The following is a 20,240-nucleotide window of genomic DNA, read 5'->3' on the forward strand; positions in this document are numbered from 1 at the left end:
AGAAATAAGATGAAAATTCAGATTCCCAGAATTGATGAAAATTCAGATCCCAGAATTGATGAAAATTCAGATTCCAGAAATAAGATGAAAATTCAGATTCCAGAAATGGTGAAAGTTCAGATCCCAGAAATAAGATGAAAGTTCAGATTCCAGAATTGATGAAAATTCATAATTTTATGAAAATAAAAAAGAATTATTGTGTGTGTGTGTGTGTGTGTGTGTGTTGCCGTAAATGCCCCCTCCTCCCCATAAATGGATTAATCCTAGTTGGGGTTTGTCGGTGCGAGAGAGGAACTATAGACACGAGAGTCCAGTATTTTCAGAAACGGGACCATTTTTCAGAGGCTGTCCCGTTTCTAGGAGTTTACGGCTACACCCAGGTGTAAATCCAAATTGAAAATCAAAAGATAAACGTAGTTTTTTTTTAATGAATTGAAATCACAACATAATACACGGTAGAAAAATTTTATTAAAACTTACACATGAAGTGAAATTTTTCAAGAAAACAAAAATTACATGAAATTTATTTGGTAAAATAATTTTTTTTTCCCCCACACGTGATATGAGAAGAAGATAATATTGAATAATACTATAAAAGCACGCAGTGGCGTAGACGTGATGGACTCGGGTTAAGAACCGCTCTGACCGCTTCCTCGAATACCTAAAAACAATCAAATAGATGCGGTTAAATATTACACGCATTAAATAAATTTTTATGATAAATTTATATCGAGTTGAAATCAGAGCTGCCCTTAAGGGCAGGTGCATCCGGACACTGACAATAATGAGGAAAAACCACTTTTAACTACGAAAATGCAGATGATATAAGGCTGTTCTCTTCAATAGGTGGTCCGAGGACCGGTGACGGTTTGCAGAGTGAGTTATTGACTGTATGAGTGAGTGTGACCAACTGCATGACCGTATGAGCGACCAAGTACGTGGCCGTATGAGTACCAAGGGAGTGACCATATGAGTGATCTAGAGAAATGAGAAACCATATAAATGACCGTATGGGTTACCAAGAGAGTGATCATATGAGTGATCAAGTTGTTGAATGTATCTTACTTGGTCTATCGAACGGTCACATTCTGTCAGTCACTCATACGGTCATCCACTCACTTATTCACTCATACGGTCATCCACTCACTTATTCACTCATACGGTCACCCACTCACTTATTCACTCATACGGTCACCCACTCACTTATTCACTCATACGGTCACCCACTCACTTATTCACTCATACTGTCACTCACCTCTTCAATTGGTCACCCATACGGTCACGCACCAACTCATCCGATCACTCATCTACTTACTTGTCTACTCATACGGTCACTCATATGATTACTCACCCACTCACTTGTCACTCATACGGTCAGGACAGGCGGTAGGGGTGGAAAGTCAGGGTCGAAATGTCCGGGGTGAAACGTCGGAGGGAGGCGAAATTTCCATAAACCATTTCTTGCCGGTCTGCAAATTACTTCTTTAATTTATTAATGTTATTTTTTTACCGGATCGCAAATTATTTCCCCCGTTTATTTACTTTTTGGCGGTCCGCAAATTACTTCTCAAATTTAAACACTTTTGGCCGGTCCGCAAATAGTATGATTCCACGGGGTTTTGATGAATTCGCCCGGAAGTTCTACAAACGTCAAAGTATCGACAGCAACTCCGGATGGCATGCAGGACAAGATACGTGTCGCACCGTCCGGAAACGTGCTCCAAATTGGACGGAAAATAGATTAGGGGACACGTCACCAGCGTTAGTTTAACGATAAGCCGGAAATTCTTTCATCGACTTGAATCATCCCCTGGGTACTCCGAGAAAAGTCACTCATTCTGTCACCCACTGCCAGAAAACTTCCACAGTTAATAGACTGCAGTTACATGTATGTGTGCGCACACTGCGCAGGGCCGTCTCAATTAACGCACTTCGAGGGGCTCAACTCAATGAAAACGAAGTTGTTAAAAAATATGATAATATAATATAATAGTTCAATTGCGATAGAAAATTAGAAAACGGGGTGGTTGGCATTCTTAGTCTGTTGAGGAGGGGGGGGGGGGCCCTGAGCGTTTCCTTGTCTGAGGGGGCTCATGCCGCTGTGCAGTAATATTGTGCCTAGTACACAGCCAAACCTATAAATAAGATCTTATCTAGGGTGTTGCTATGGCGCGGACTCTAGCGCCAATTGATAATTCTAACCAGAGCCGTCTTAATGCATAGGCAGGGCCGTCTTAAGAGCATCATGGGGCCCCCGGGCGAAGTGATTTTTCTGAGGCCCTACCAGGTAAATTCTCGAAAATCTCAATCAGATCTCATTTTTGTGAATCCCCTTTCCACTTGAGGCCCCCGGGCCGTGCCCGGGTGAGCCCATGCCTTAAGACGGCACTGTGCATAGGTTCACCTGAATGCTGTCCATCATCGTTTTAGGCCTGTTGCTCTGTGCGTGAGACCCTACCTGGAAAATTCTTGAAAATTTCAACCAGCTCTCATTTTTGTGAGCCCCCAATCTTCCCTCGAGGCAACCGGGCCGTTCCCGGATAGGCCTATGCGTTAAGACGGCACTGAGTAGGGCTCTCAAAACGTAACTTTTCCCAGGGTCCCATGCGCTGTTAAAGCGGCACTGGCTTTAGCCTCCGTTAGGTAGCAGGAGCATTAGCATCCAAGCAGACAGTCTGAGCGACAAAGCCCAGGAAAACGTAATATAATTGGACTGTACCACATAGTGATCATAAACGCAATATTTGGCGAAAATTTTCGTTTCTTGCCTAGATGTTTCAATTTTTGTCCTTCAGAAATCTAGTCACTTTAGCAATGGCTACTGAAACTGGGGCAGAACCAATCATTAATAACCAACGCAACGATTCCCCCCCCCCAAATTATACCCCTGAATCCCTTATATACGGGACACTGACAACACTCTACCGCAATTGTTTTTTTTTTTTTGTATCGGAGCCCGTGGCCCCACTTCCCTACCCAATAGGCAATAATATACGTATAGTAATCAAAATAACGTAATGATATTTGAACCTCTCGGATGCCTTCGTATTGTTTTGCGGAGCACTCCAAGTATTTGATAGCCTTGATTTTAGTGGCTAACTTTTTGCCTTGAGCCTTGTTGAGCAACGATTCCTTTGGGGTGTTGGGGTCATCTCTCAAGTCTGTCTTGTTGCCTAGTTTATATGAAAGAAAACATTGATTCAGTGCATGTGTGCGTATTGATGAAAATACATTCAAGCTCAGTTATAACGACATCAAAGATTCTGTAAAAAAAAAACAACAGAAACAGACGTTTTTAATGCCTTTTTTGACAAGAAATCACGGTCAGATGTAATTTTATACTTGTGCATGAAGTTGTTTTTCCATTATGATGAGGGTGATCATAATTAGATCGAGAAAAATAAGAGAAATTGCAATCATTAATGCGGCACATCGCTGATTCTTACCAAAGATGTTGTTAATGGTTGGCGAAATCACTAAATATTGCTTATAAATAATCATTTTTACGAGAAATGCACAAGATATAGCAAGTGTTCAAAATGTATTTCACTGTGGGGGGGGGGGGGGGGGGAGATTGAACATGGAAAATATATGGGATACATATCAAAAGTCATATTCATTATAACAAAATTTATGAACAGTGAAACCTCTCTATAACGGACACCACAGGACCGAAAATTTTTGTCCTCTGATAGGGTGCCCGGTAATATATAGCGAAATGTATTAAGGCTCTGATCCAGTCTCCAAAAGTGTCCGTTAACGGTAAGTGTCCCACTGTGGAAAAAAAAAGAAAATTGGCACAGAAAACAGGGGGAAAAGAAAATTGGAAAGAAGAGAGAAAAATAAAATGATAAAATTCAAAAGAATCAGTGGTAAAAGAAAATTTGAAAAAAAAAAAAAGAAATGTGGCGATGCTGTCGGCAAGAGTGTGTAGGTGTTGGTTTCGAATAGCATAAATCTGCCAACACCTCGTTATGTGCGCGCGCCTTTTCTTAGCCTCTCTTCCGCTTTTCTTTTTTAAGCTCATGCAACTCTGAAGAAGGCAGAGGAGGTTGAGACACCTGAGAAACGACAGCGTTGAAACTCGAAGCTTCTAATATGCGATCAGCTATCAGAGCTAAAGAGTCAAGAGGATCCCGACAAATCGACAAAATTTGTTGAACACTGACGGGTAATCTTTGCTGCCATAATGTGCTCATCGATTGTGTTGGGCAATGGATAGTCCAAAAGTGCGGTAACACGATCCGGACACACAGTCAAAAGACATCTCTACTCTGCAAGAAACCAAAGCCTTCTCTGCGAAAAGCGGAAGAGAGGCTAAGAAAAGGCGCGCGCACATAACGAGGTGTTGGCAGATTTATGCTATTCGAAACCAACACCTACACACTCTTGCCGACAGCATCGCCACAGAAACAGCGGTAGAAGACAATCGGAAAAAGAAATACAGGTAAAAGAAAATTAAAAAATATATACATGAAAAAAAATTGGAAAAAAGAAACAGAAAAGAGAAAATTTCAAAAAGAAACAGAAAAGAGAAAATTTCAAAAAGAAACAGAAAAGAGAAAATTTCAAAAAGAAACAGAAAAGAGAAAATTTCAAAAAGAAACAGAAAAGAGAAAATTTCAAAAAGAAACAGAAAAGAGAAAATTTCAAAAAGAAACAGAAAAGAGAAAATTTCAAAAAGAAACAGAAAAGAGAAAATTTCAAAAAGAAACAGAAAAGAGAAAATTTCAAAAAGAAACATAAAAGAGAAAATTTCAAAAAGAAACAGAAAAAAGAAAATTGGAAAAAGAAACAGAAAAGAGAAAATTTCAAAAAGAAACAGAAAAGAGAAAATTTCAAAAAGAAACAGAAAAAAGAAAATTGGAAAAATGACAGAGAAAAAAAGAAACAAAGGGGAAAACAATTAGAAAAGATAATTGAAAAAAGAAAAATGAACAAAGTGAAAAAAGAAACGAAGAAAAACGAAAATCCAAAAAGAAATTGGAGGGGAAAAAAAAAAACACGGTGAAAAAAAATTGAAAAAAAGAAGCAGCGGTAAAAGAAAATCGAAAAAAAAGACGAAAAAACAAAGTTTGAAAAAAGAAACAGGAGAAAGAAAGAAAAATGAAAACTGGAAAAAAGAAAACGCATAAAAAAAATTGAAATTCTAAAAGCGACAGCGGAAAAATACAGGAAAAATATTGGAAAAGAAATTTTAAAAAAAGAAAAAGAAACGATGGGGGGGGGGGGGGGAATTGGAAAAAGAAGCATTTGGAAAAACAAAATTGAAATGAGAAACAGTGGGAAAAAGAAAATTTTGTAAAAAAAAAACAGGAGTAAAACAACTGGAAAACGGAAAAGAGGCAAAAAAAATTGAGAGGAAAAAAAAACCAGGGGGAAACAACTTGGCGCGATTTACAGAAAATGCTCTATTTCGCTCTTATCTGTTCAAAACTAGAAACGCAATTTAGATTATTCACAAGTGAAAATTTGCATAATTGAAAGAATAACTGAAATTTCGTAACAGTTATTTTTCAATCTGAGGTTTTGAGTATATCCTGAAATTTCCACCGTCGCGCTGTTCTTCTGATGATGGACAAGAAGGCGGTTGAAGACTCACCAACGAGAATATACGGCGTCCTAGGACATAGTTTCTGAACCTCCGGATGCCATTTCGTAGTGATGTTCTCGTAAGACCTGCTGTTGTCGACGCTGTAGCACAGGATGAAAACGTCTGTCTGGAATTTGGGAAGAATAATCTCACACAGTGTCATATATAATTCCAATATTAAATTATATTGTTAAGTATTGTTATATTCGTAACAAGTATCCGATAGTTCAATATTGAAAGGAAGGGAACGTAATATGGTCAATGGTAGATTCACATTACATGTTCCTTACGCCAGGATATGATAGAGGTCTGAGTTTCTCGTAGTCTTCTTGACCGGCCGTGTCCCACAACGTCAAGCTGACCCGGACTCCGTCGACTTCCGTTATCTCGGCGTGGTTATCGAATCTGTCGGAGGAAAACGTCAATTATTATATAACTGCAGAGTTGGTGAGAATTGTATCAAGTTGAGGTGACCAGACGTCTCCGTATGAGACCTGTCTTGGCGTTCTTATGCTATCAATTTCGTCACTTGTCAAACCAGACGCGACCCAGGCTCTGTCCCTTCCGGGATGCGAGCCTTTTACCCGTGTGGGTTGGGTCGTGCTGGGGAGAGTTCCAAGGGTAAAAGGCTTATATCCCTGGAGGGACAGAGCCTGGGTCGTGACTGGTTTGTCGGGGATAGTTTCGTCACCTGACTCCCGAAGAAAGTTTCTGGCTGCGGCTTTTTTTTTTTTGGGTCGTGCTACTGGTAATGTAAGGCAAAATTGCGATATCTGACATTAATTTGTGATATTTGGCTAGTATTGAGTATATGTCCCGGTTTCATTTCATTAACTCTTTAAGCGTTTTTTTTTTTTTTAAATTTCATGATGCGGATTATGACTGCCAAAGTGGGAGTCACTAAACTTTCTAGAAACTGCCATTTATTTTCAAGAAGAGTATATTTTTCCCGATTTTATTATGCGATGATATTTCTTTCCTCCCGAAATCAATAAGGAAGAGAAATACTCTTTTTCCTGTTACTCATTCTGCACGTATATTTCTATACTACTACAACAAAAAATAATTCAGTCTCTCCCTATTCTGTTACCAAATTTTAAATAAAAGCTGACTCCACCCACTGGCAGTTGATTGGTGGGGGGTGGAAAACATGCTCAAAGATGAAGCCAACAATAAAAATATCTGTTCTCGTCATTGCCGAAACGAGAGGGTTATAAGAACGCTGGATATTTCGTGATGGCCAAAATAAAGTGCATCAGGTTAGACGAGATAAAACTGAGTTTCGTATACAACAATAGCGTCATTGCCGCTTTAAGGGTTAAAATCTGGTAACCTGTAATCAAAATTGTATTGTCCCAGAACTCCACTGACAAGATAAGAGGGGTGATATAGTACAGGAATAACTATTTTCGCAATGAAACCTAGGGTCGCCAATGACTTTTTTATTCGGCTCTTGTTAACGCGCGCCAACGACGCCAAAAAAAAAGGGGGAAAATCCTAAAGTAACTCTGGGAGTGAAAGGGGGAATCCCCGCATACGCATAACAGCGTTAGAGAGGAAAGGGGGATGATGTTTTCCCTCCTAAATTTACCTGTGACTGGGAGACAGAAATTTCCCTGTCGCTCGTGATAATGTTTACAAGGTTTCCATTTTATAGTAACTTCTGAAGTGGGAATGATGCACCTTTTTCGTGAATTAGTGAGCTGCGAGTTTTTGAGACGCGTACTGTCACTTCCCTCTCATTTTAATGGTAGAGTTCTGGGGTACTTATTGTGTCTTCACTCACACAGTAGGAATGTACTCCCCTTCGGGAAAGCTCCCAGTTGTGTATGTAATCAGCAGACAGGTTTTACCGACGGTTCCATCGCCAATGACTACAACCTTGATCGGTCGATTACCACGAGACATCTTCTCATCACACGAGGGGATGCTAAACCTAAAAAAAAATAAGTATCAACACATAAAATGGAATATAGTGTCATTTATTTTACTTTATAAAGAAATATACAGTATACAGCATTGGTTCTCAACCTTTTTTAGCTTATGGCCCACTTTGAACCACATTTTATTCTCGTGGACCCCCGTCGTCTTACTTAGGGGTCCCCTACCCTCATGATGGAGAGAAACACTTTCTACTTACTGAATTTAGTTTAATCCAAACTAAATTTATAATGAACAAAAATTTTATAGATAAGATCAATCAAAGTGTGGGGGGGGGGGAGATTGCCACTTTTCTTAAGGGACAAATTATATGGGAATAATAGGTATATGCGAAATACTGGACTATCCAATGAACCTACACAATAAATCGCCACTAGCGACCCATCATTATGGGTCTGCACCTTACCGTGGGCTGGAGCTCGGTGAACTTCCTTTTTTTGGGGGTTCTACGCATTTCCGTCAAAATATCATGGTTCCCCGGGCAAACTTCTGGGATGCCCCTTTACGTAATCGAAACAGCTTATCATATTTACACTCAAAAATTATAGTACCATATGTGACCATGAAGGGCCTCTATGATCACCCTAAGCCATGCCCACATAAGTTTAGATGGCTCCTGCTTCATGGACAGCTCTGCTGGATTCTGAAAGTTTAGTCACACATTTTTCCCCAACATATTTCACTTGAAAACTTGATTCTTCATATCTATCTGTGGGGCCCCCTTCACCACTTGTCATGACTCCCCTTTTATCTGATTTTCACTCGTAGGGACCGCAAGGGGGCCGTATGGCCCTAGGTTGAGAAACACTGATAGGTTAACACAACTTAGGTTACTGCCAAAGCCCAAAGAGCCAATTCGTGAAATGACCGAGAGCTTTGGCCAAAGTCCGATTTTCAGAAACGATTCGTGCTTTGGCCGACCAATTCATGAAGTAGCCGGAGATCCCTGGTCCGGTAGGCACCAAATAATTTTTTTTCATCGCCAACGTGTGATACATGTCTATATATAGTAGCTGCATTTGATTAGCTCCACGTGACGAGGGGGAAAAAAAGAGAGAAATTTAAGAGAAAAACGATTTATAAAGTATAATTATTTTTGACTCAGTTTTTCTGTCAAATTTTGACGGACTAAAAAATTATTACCACATCGTAACTGCAGTTTGATGGGTTGCCATAGCTAACGTGGACACAATTATCACGAAAAAATACGCCAACTTGGCGATAAACCCAGAATCATGCCTTTTGTTATCGGACTTTGACCAGAGATCTCCGACCACTTCGCGAACTGGCTGGCCAAAGCACGAAATTCGGACATTGGCCGAGTCAACTGGATAATTTCGGGCTGTGGCTGTTAACATATATTTCCTGCAAAATGTTTCTGATTTCGCCATATGAGTGATTTCAGTCATAATTGGCAGTTTTGCTTCTGCTTGAGAGCACATTTGGCGACAATTGACACTTCCCGCATTTTGGATCCAAAAAAAGTCCCGTATTTATCTCGAAGTAATTTGTCCAACTCAATTGAAATCGGCGGAAAATTCACGTGAAAAACTTATGGTTTTGCAAATTCTCACGTATTTGCAATGCGATATTTATGTGATTATAATAATAAGTATATTAAGTATTAATACATATAATAAGCAATAACAATCATAAGTATTAATTATAACAATCATAAGTATTAATTATAACAATCATAAGTATTAATTATAACAATCATAAGTATTAATTATAACAATCATAAGTATTAATTATAACAATCATAAGTATTAATTATAACAATCATAGTCGCAAATTGATGTATGAAAAACAGTCAGATTTATATTATTTATACAGCCAAGAAAGTTGTCAAAGGCAAGTTAAGTTGCTTTTGACAGAATTTTTGGTTTGCATTTGGGCAATTCAAGTAAAATTGCCAATCGCCAGTTGCTTAAAAATTGGCAAAGGCATGCCTAAAAAAATTGTTAAATACATTTTGCCGTAAGTCATGAAAATACATTATATATAATCCCAATTCTTGAAAATTAGAGTAAGCCACGTTAAAAATGAATGGAAAAACGGGATATCTTTTATGAAAAAGTTGGGATGACCACACACACAAAATTGCTGGAATGCCCCGTGAAATACGAGTCATATGGTCAACCTAATGTGACAGTTTCCCGCCCGCGAGTGACAGAAATTATGTATATCTGGCCCGTGGACTGAAAAGGTTGTGCATCCCCGGTACTGGTAAATAAACTGACACTACTCAGACATATGTACTGCTGAATCTGATGGAGGTATTTTTTTTTTTTATGAAACTTGATATACACAGTGGAATCCCGTTCTAACGAGACTGGAGAAATCACTTCGTTATAACGAAATTTCGTTATAAAAGAATTCCAGGTTTTTGCATTGCTCCTATGTAAACTTATCTGAGGGATTAGAAAAGTGTTCGTTAAAACGAGATTTTCGCTATAACGGTATTCGTTAAAACGGGATTCGACCGTATAGGATATATGGACTTTGGAGGAAAAGAAAGAGAATAAATAAAAAATAGTTCCATTTTTGACCACCAGGTGAAAAAGTGGTGCTTTTTTTCATCGCAGTTATCTTTTTCCCCCCATGGTCCAAATAATACGTCCACCACACGGACGCTACATAGGTCGGAGTAGTGAATTATACTGACGCTACTCCGACCTAAGTAGCGCCCGTTGTGGTGGACAAATTTCATTGAAACTTGGCATAAATGTTGCGGTAAATGTGATAACTCGGTTATTATATACATAATGACTGGTTACTATGCATACTTACCAATCGTCTTGTAAGTTTGATAAATTTATCACTATTACAGGAGATTATACCTAATACCCAAGAGTCGTGTTGTCAAGTTGTCCAAGAGTCAAGTTGGTAAGTTTGATAAATACTAAAAACATTAGCACTTTTACCGGCGATTATGCGAACGGATAAAATGCGAAATTTGACAATTTTGACGAATAAATGCTAAAATGTGGTTTTTTTGTACTACTTTTTGGCGAAATCTAGGTAATTTACACTTTTTTGAAGTGGGGGAAAGTCGTAATTTTGCTCAGTACTTGTGAGCGTGCTTGAAAGGGAAGCCACAAGCATCACTTCTTTCTCTAGGAATAATTACAGAATCATTTAAAGTGATTTCCGATCAAATTTAATCAGAATTAATGAAATTAATCAGTAATTAATCAGAAAATGTTTTAGAATTGGTGAAAAAAAATTATTTCAGAGCTAATCAAAAAATTGACAAAATGAGTAATTTCAGATTGAATAAGTCTTCTACTATTTTTGCCCCTGTTCATCTCGGAGCCCCATTGGCCCCTTCTATTAAGATGTCATTTTAAATTACACGGGAAACCCTTGTATATGAGGGTTGGGGGGGAGGAAGAAAATTCTATCTTAATTATAAGATAGGTTGCCCTCGGGCTTCGTGGCAATTCTAATTTGGCCCACGGTTTGTGTGAAAGGTTGAACCCCCCCCCCCTTCCGCTTTCATGGGGTCCGTGCGCTTGTAGACTCCGCACCCTTACCAGAGGCGCATTTATGGTTTTGTCGCCTTTCTCCCATTCTCTAGTCCAATTTACTTGACTATTCTTTCCTCGAATTCGCCACCCTGTGCTATAACCCACTTGCCCCCCCCACCCCCTCCCGAAAAGTTGTGAGTACTGTGTTAAAGTCACTCTTTTAGTCATTCACATGTTTACACGCTGCTGTGGTCACTCACAAGATTGCACGCTGTTTTTGTTATTCACATGCTTGCACGCTGGCAGGCGTGCACTCTGTTTTTGTCACTCACGGTTTCATACGCTCTAGGACACTCATGGACCGGTTCTCTTGCACTGTAAGTCCCTCGTTTGGTCATCACACTTGCTCAAGCTCTAAGCCACTCTTTCGCTCACTCACGTACTTACAAACTCTCTAGGTTCCTTGTACCGTAGTCCATTCGTTTGGTCATTTACATGCTTGCTTTTAAACACAGGCACACTTAAGTGACCTGAGTCACACCTACACATCACTTAGGTGACCTGCACTGTAACAGTGGCCCGCGTCGCACTCTCACTTCAATTAAGTGAACCGCGGAGCATTTTAAACCACTTAGCTGACCAGCGGCACAGTTTCAAATCCCTTAAGCAGCCCATGACACATTCACGGGTCACTTGAAGTGACCCGCGGCACATCTAAAGATTCCTTGGGTGATTTAGAAATATGCCAGCCTGTGGCAGATTTCCAAATCACCCAAGAGTGTCTCGCGACGTATTTACACATCACTTAAGTGGCCTGGGGCACTGTAACAGATCATTCAAGTAGCCCGCGACACACTCTCACTTCAATTAAATGATCCGCGGCGCATTTCAGATCACTCAAGTGTCCTGCGGCACAGTTCCAAATCCCTTAAGCATCCCGCGACACATTCACGGGTCACTCAAGTGACCCGCGCCACATTTAAAGATTCCTTGGGCGATTCCGAATCACCTGAGTAGCCCGCGACACGTTTTCAAACCATTGAAGTGGCACGCACTCTCCGAAAGGTTGAGCAATGCTTAGTGATGCTCAATGAACATCCTTGCTCCAAGTCACTCACTGACCTACTTGCTGTTTGGGCAGAGGTGGATTTATTGAGGGTTACACAAATTTCGCCACAATTCTACTAATTTTCTTGGCTACTCGTTCCTCAAATTTACTGCCCTGGGCCGCTATATAGCCCGCTAAGCACCCCCCCCCCATCCCGTAAATACTCCACTGACCCTTACTCAAAAATAGATTGCCTTCTCGCACCCGTAGTAGTTGAGTAACAATGTCCTTCATGATAAATATACAGATACATAGTCAAAACTAGGATACGAAGATTCTTCTATCCTTTACATACATGTCAGTTTTGCGTGTGTTTTACAAGAGGATCCTTACGCAACACTCTTCTTCCACAGCGCGTCATTTTGCTGACGTCCTACGCGCGCATATAATATACTTCGTTCTCTTTCCTACTTCCTCCTCAATTGAACTTGATGACAAAATTAGTCTTCGGGAAGCGGTTGCACTTGAGCCCGAGGTCAGAGGCACTAACCACTCACTCACTCTCTCTCTCTCTCTCTTTAGACGACAAACAATTACATTCTCCGGGAGGTGGACACAACGCTCTGTTTAGTGTTCCTTCGGTTTTCTTTTTAACATTTAATTCATACGTTATTAGAGTGGCGCTGATGTAATCTCGAGGAATAACGTCTGGACGTGGGAGTATGACAAAAGGGTTGAGGGTGTATCAGTTTCAGAGTCCGTGACACTAATTTCTGGAGAACACGTTTTCGTCCGTTACAGCGTGCAGCAGGGTTTTGGGAATAGCTGGCCAGAGGAATGGTATACATATGCATGGTGGTTATAAATAAACTGACACTACAGTAGAACCTCCCCTAACGGACACTTCCCATTAACGGACAACTCCCGTTAACGGACGCTTTTCTGATCCCGGCCCCCATGGATTAGGGTTTAGATGTATTTCACTCCCCGTTAGCGAATACTCTCGATAGCGGACAATAAAATCAGGCAAACTCTAATTTATTAGCTATTGGTCATGAACGGTCAAATATTGGTCATAATTTATCATATTCGGCTACGATTATGTTTAATCCCAAGCTGGTGTTGGTAAATATGATAATTATCAATTTATTACTTAATTGGCTAAACATAACTGGTCCAAGATGGTGAATTCGAATGTTAATGTTGGTTTTGTTTGTTGATACGTGTGAAGAAATCCAACATTAAAAGACTGATAACGTTGTTATGAATGTTTTCGCACTTAATTTAATTTTCATTGCAAAATTCGTGTATTAGAAAAATAATTAATTGGTTTAATGAAGAGAAGAAAGGATGTAAATTTTTTCCATATTTAATAGACTTTCCGACTTTATTTGGGAATTATGCATAATAGCCGGTAAAAATGATAAATGTGAAATATTTAATCAAACTTTTTTATTGAGACAATTGGTGATTATGCACCGATGTATCACTTTTACACAAGCACACGCACAGTGACATATACATTTTAATATGCATAAGAGCCAATTGTGACGCCAAGCCTTATGTCGTATAAATGTGAAAGTCGTATAAACGAGGTTCCACTGTATATCGTACCTCCCCATCAGCAGACACTCCCCGTTAGCGGACAAAATTTTTGGCCCCATGGGTGTCCGTTATCGAGAGGTTCTACTGTATTTATTTTTATTACGTACAGTTTTTGAATGTGAATTGTACGCTGCTTATGTGTGGCATTACCATTTGAATCTAATTTTAACCTTTATTTCGAAAACTAGAGCTGATATGACAAAATCAATGCCAGATTTGAAATGAACTCGTCAAAATCATCCTAAATCACATTGAAAAATGAAAAAATTTTCAGAACAAAATTAATGTTGAGCAGTGTAATGATGTAATTATCCATTCTTTGTTGTGAAATAATTTCTGTCACGAATAAAGAAATTATTCCTCTCATTGTTAGTTAAGTTTTTTTTTTTTCACTAATTCTGAAATTATTTTTTGCTTCAAAAATCCAAAAATTATTTTTTGCTTCAAAAATCCAAAAATTATTTCTTTCATCAACTCTGGAATTATTTCTTTCGTTAATTCTAGATGTAATCACCTTTCAGAGTTTTCAACAATTTTCTGAAAATGACCGGTGGGCCACGACAGAAACCTCCGAGGCCCATATATGGCCTGTGGGCCACACGTTGAAGACCCCTGCCCTAAAATCTCTCCGAGGACCTCCAAGGCGTCCGTGGAGCTCGAAAGATATTTCCGCATTTTCCCCCCTCATTTTGGCCGTTCCGCTTTTCTTTTCTTGTGTAAAAATGGTCAAGAATGGTATTTCTTGTGTAAAAATTTCAACGAAGCCTACTTGATTTTTTATTCTTTATTAAAATCAAAAATTATAAAAATTTTCCCAACTTATAAGTTACATTACAATAGCTATGACTATTAATATGGAATTCATCTCACATATTTGTTATGTTGAACGTTTCCGTAAAGTCCATTTTAATCTACTTGCGTTTAAACAAGAGCAGTGAAAGCTTCTGCAACAGACATTCCCCGTTAGCGGACACCTCCTGTTAACGGACCCACTGTGTTGAATTATGTCGGCGGGCCTTCATCAACGGACACTCCTCCGTTAGCGGACAAAATTTTCGGTCTCATGGATGTCCGTTGTCGATAGGTTCTACTGTAATGCGTAGCCAACTTTTCATTTTCCGCCATTAGCGATTTTCGGCTATAGGGATGTTTGGCGACTGTGCTTATTTACCACGTAATTTTTGGCAACAAATAGTGATTTCCCATATCATCTTGTAAGTATTTGGGATATAAATTTCTCGTGTTTATGATAATTCGTGTTCGTTCGTACAGTTTCATGCCAAATCCAAACCATAGGGCAGTTCAAGGGCTGCACGGTCTGAAGCAGATGTCAATTTTCGTACATCTAATTTGCTTACCTAAAGCCTATTGAAACTCTGGGTTGCCCGATCGTAATTACGTCTCAAGATGATCATATTTCCTCAAAAAAAGAAAATAAGGGGCATTGAGATTCCAAACACGGGAAATCACCAGATGCAACCAAATACTGTATATTCTGGAGGTAAGCAAAGTTGCCAATTATTTCAAAAATCATAGAAAAATTTCCAATCGAGGGGAAAGGATGCACTACTACGTATTGCATTGATTGAAACGAATTCTACGAAAAATATACCGTACAACACGAAAAATATGGGAAATTAACATATTTATAGTCATAATTATCTTAACATAATTTGTAAGTTGGGAAAATAATTTCAACTTTTGATTTCAGGGATGGAAAAAATTCAAGTAGACTTCATTGAAAATACGGGAGAAATCGCGTAATACACTGGGAAATATGGTCATACAGTCACTTCATTACTTCGTCAACCAAAGAGGCTCTTTGAAATTCCCCGAGTATGGAATATTCAGGAATTATGGAATATAGCCCGTATATTGACCATGTTTTCTCTGAAAAGAAAAATCTCTAATCGAAAAAAAATATAAAAAAATCGCCCATTATCGCCAAAAAACAATGCAAAGATCAGAAAAGTTGCCAGTTATTTATGAAGTGACGAGAAAATCCCCGATCGAAGGAAATGAAGCATTTCTGCAAATTGCAATGGATTTCAATGAGTTCTACGGATAAAAAGTTCAAAAAATGAGACAAATATGTAAGACGAATATTCATATTTATAGTAATACGAGTAACTATTATAATTGTAACTTACAAGTTGGAAAAATAATTCAAATCCTTGATTTCAGTGAAGAATATAAATTCAAGTAGGCTTCATTGGAAATACGGGAGAAAATGGCACATTTTTATATATAGATCAAAACTATCGGTATATACGGGAATGTCCCGGGAAATACGAGTTATATGGTCACTCTATTTCATCCCAAACTAAAGACGTTCGGTAAAATTCCCCGAATATGCTCTCAAAAATATCATATGTGGTTTCGTTTTTCAGTTTTTATTAATCAACGGCTTCGATATTCAAAATTAATAAATTTTCCACTAATTAATGTTATTAAAATAAGTAGTGTCATATTCATTTGAATGTTGGTGAAAAAAATAGTGATATATAGATATATCGATCACATAATGTGTCTGAATGGCTGACTGTGACAGCTTTTGGCTTCCTAAACGGGGCGATGAAAGGCTTCGGTGTTGTTTCCAAGGACCTTCTGATAAAGTTTTCCAGACCATTCTAATTGGTTCATAGCATGTGTGAAGAGTGTCCGTCTTAAAGGTCATCGCTGGAAGTTATCACTCAAGAAAAAAACCAAAAAAAGATAGAAATGAGTTTAGAAAGTGAGAGTTTATAATAAACATTTTCCTACAGATAAGAAAGTAAGAGAAAAAAAAATGGTATCGAAATAATCGTTTCTTGAGCAAGTTCTGCGGATTTTCGACTAGAATTATCTTAATTAAACGGGAATTATCGTAAAAATTAATTTATTCAAAAATTATTTGTAAAAAAAATCCCTTAATTTTAATTTTATACCACTGATTTGTTTTGTGATGTGTGTCAATGGTTTTCCATTTAAAATCTATAGTAAATAACTATGACATCAAATGCCCGTGAATTATGATAATTATGCTTTTAAACAGCTCCGGTTTTTGGTTTAAACCGCTCCAATCAATAGAAATTGACAGGACATGAGTGGATAAAAAATGAGTCTATTCTGAAAATGAAATAAAAAAGTAAATTTTGTTTCGATTTGCCGAAAATTTCAGATTTTCTTTTTAAGATTTAAAAAAGTATGAAATAATCAATGCACAGAAAAATGTTGGGGAATTCTGAAGATCACATGAGAATTTAATTTACTGATGAAAAATTAAGATATACAGAATAAGAATAATTTACAATATAAATTAAATATATTAAAATAATAAATAAAATTACAAAATTTTTTTGAAGTCATTTTTCGTATTAGTTTTATAAGAATACTGTTTTCTCTACGTGAATAATCAGTTTCCAAAATGGTAATTATTAGGGCTCGGTTTTTTATGCCCCTAAAGATGAAACGTCATTGCTGATCGGTAAATTCAGGTTTTTTTAACCTATCAGCAACGATGTTCCATCATAAAAATCCGAGCCCTAGTAATTATTTTTTAAAAATAATGCTAACACTTTTTTGAATATCAAGAATTATTTTTTTTTATTATAGAATAATGTTTTTTATGTATCAAAAAAGAATGTTTTCTTTTAAAATAAAAGTAAATTTTGGTTGTTTATAAAAATTTTAGATTTTCTTTTTGAAATTGGGAAAAAACCCCAAAAATTCATGCACAGAAGATTATTGAAGTTTTTGTTTCGGGAACATTTGATTCTTATGAAGATGGTATGGAAATTGCTTTGGATGATTCGCATCATAAGAAATTAAATTATATAGGTTAGATTCATAAAATTTCTTACAATTTAAATTTTTTCTTAGGAATTTGCTTCAAAGAATACAAAAAAAACCATGTTTTAATATATATATACACGCGTATTTTTCACTGGTATACGCATTAAAAAAATTGTATAATGTTCTTAAAAGAACTCGTGTTTTTCTGTTTTCTTTTATTTAAAACAAATCAAAGTTTCATTCATTTCTTTAATAATTTGATTCGAGTTTATAAGAAAATCCGTTTTATGCTTGAACAACCAGTTTTGTAAAAGTAATAGACACAAAAGTATAATAACGGATACACACAAAAAAAGAAGAATACAAGGGTTCATAACTATTTAAAACTTAATATAATTATTTAATATAATATAATTTACTATTTTAACATATAATCTATATAATTAATATAATATAATCTATATAATTAATATAATATAATCTATATAATTAATATAATATAATATATATAATTAATATAATATAATCTATATAATTAATACAATATAATCTATATAATTAATATAATATAATATATATAATTAATATAATACAATTTAATGCAATTAATAACTTAAAAATCAATACAACTAAAATACAAAAATAATAATTCCAAATGTTAATAATAATAGATACAAAAAATAAATATAAAATGTAATAAACAATAAACACAAAAAATAATAATATTAAATTTAATAAATAATAAATACAAAAGTTTATAAGTAATAAATACGAAAAAATAGTATAAAAGTTAATAAATTATAGATGCAAGAAAATAATACAAAGTGAATAAATAATACGTACAAAAATGATGATACAAAAGTAAATGAATAATAAATATGAAATTTTTTTTCAAACATCAGGAGTGTGTTTCTCGAAAAAAATTATTGTTCTAATCAAATAATCAAATGATTATAAAATTGAAAAAAAAATGGTTATTCTAATCAAAATGAGTTACCGATTTTGGATTTCAAATAGACAATTATGAATTATTGATTGAGGTAATTCTAATAAAAAATAATTATCGATTTCTGATTCCAAATAAAAAATTATTTAAATAGATAATTATATTATTTGAGAGAAATGGTTATTTTCTAATCAAAATGAATTATTGATTTCCGTTTCCAAAAAATAAATGATATAAATAAATAAATAAAATTTAAGAAACGGTTATTCTAATCAAAATGATTTTTAAAAAAAAATGGTTTTAATAGATAATAACATTTGAGAAATGGTTATTCTAATCAAAATGATTTTAAGAAAAATGGTTTTAATAGATAATAACATTTGAGAAATGATTATTCTAATCAAAATGATTTAAAAAAAAAGAAATGGTTTTAATAGACAATGACATTGAGAAATTGCTATTCTAATCAAAAAGAATTATTGATTTCTCGTTTCAAATTCATAATTATAGCATTTAACCTATCGAAATGAATCATTGGTTTCTGATTTCCAAAAAGAAATGATTCAAGTTAAGCGTTACAATTATCTATTTTAAAAAAAAATGGTTACTTACCATTAAATAATAGCTGGTGAATAATAAATCCAATATATTTCGATTTCAATTAATACACGTCTTCCTTTACGAAACTAGAAACCTGTAATCCTGTTTGCGTGCGTTTATGATTTCGTAAAACCAGAGAAACCGAGTGAGAGAGAAGCGGACTTCCGTTGTTATGTGGAGGAACACTGATATCATTTCCTTTGTAACACGAATTTCATCCTAAAAGAAAAAGGGTTAATACTCACAACATACGGGAACTCTCTCTTATATCAAATGACTATTATATTTGACTGAGTTTGGTTTGTTTCTAGGAGTTTTCGCTGCGGTCTTTTAATTCGGATGAGGATCGCGCCTGCGGTCGGAAAAAAGAACTCGCAAGTCCTTTTCTCTTTGTTGGAAGGGTTTTTGAGTTTCTTTTCTTGACTTTTACTTCTTGAACTGATGAAATGATTCGTCAATGCCTCATTGTATGCGTACGCGTGCGTTTGTGGGTTCTTCTGGGGTTGTTTATTCTTCTGATAAAAATATATTATTTCTTTTCTTTCTTCTCTAATCTTACAAGACGTTGGTTGTATCATGTGCGGTCTTGTTCTTTATTTTTGGTGCTTTCTTGGCAGTGTTCTATTTTTTTTTTTTTTTCTCCTATTCGCCAAAATTTTCTCTCGGACTTGGAAATGAAGCCACTCTAACACTTCCAGAGTCGTTTTTTGAAGAGTAATTTCGGGTACGCTTCTAGATACAATTTGAAAGGAAGAGATGTGTGGAGAAGTTGACGTCAAAAAAAAAAAGATAGAATAGGAAGAATATATTAATTATAGAATGAGGAGGAATGCTGGAAATATTGAAATATATATGTAGACGGATCGACGATTAGTGACGGTTTCGGAGACGCAATTGGGGGTGTGCGGCAGGTGCGGTTGCATCGGCCTCCGCACTCGCGGTACGTTATTGGAGGCTTCCTCCAATTCTTATAGTATTATTTTTTGCATTAATTCTGAATTTTTCATAAATTCTGGAATTATCACGTGCTCTACTTCTAAATTTTCATCAATTCTGGCATTTGTTATTCTGTAAATTCTAAATTTGATATACATCAATTCTGGAATTTCCGTTAATTCTGAATTTTCATCCATTGTGGAATTATCACTTGCATTATTTAGGAATTTTCATCAATTCTGACGTTTTTTTTTCCCCTCTCGTAAATTCTGAAAAAAAAATTCATTAATGTGCTGAAAAAAAATTGCATCTATATTCTGAAAA

At 36.4% G+C, this 20,240-nt stretch overlaps 1 protein-coding gene across 1 annotated transcript; it reads right to left on the reverse strand.

The window, feature by feature from the left end:
• Nucleotides 1-449: 449 nt before the first annotated feature.
• Nucleotides 450-19,575, reverse strand: LOC149083917 (rho-related GTP-binding protein RhoG-like). Its single transcript, XM_089234292.1, has 6 exons — nt 18,993-19,575; nt 7,380-7,529; nt 5,884-5,998; nt 5,603-5,720; nt 3,031-3,173; nt 450-661 (listed from the first exon to the last, which is right to left on the reverse strand). The coding sequence occupies exons 2-6, from the start codon at nt 7,499-7,501 to the stop codon at nt 590-592; spliced, it is 570 nt and encodes a 189-aa protein (XP_089090418.1). The 5' UTR covers nt 7,502-7,529; nt 18,993-19,575; the 3' UTR covers nt 450-589.
• Between the last annotated feature and the right edge of the window lie 665 nt (nt 19,576-20,240).

The sequence above is a fragment of the Pholcus phalangioides genome, unplaced genomic scaffold, assembly GCF_987345545.1.
Source record: "Pholcus phalangioides strain wild (caught in Gottingen) unplaced genomic scaffold, Ppha-v1.0 ptg000008l_1, whole genome shotgun sequence".
NCBI lineage: Eukaryota > Metazoa > Arthropoda > Arachnida > Araneae > Pholcidae > Pholcus > Pholcus phalangioides.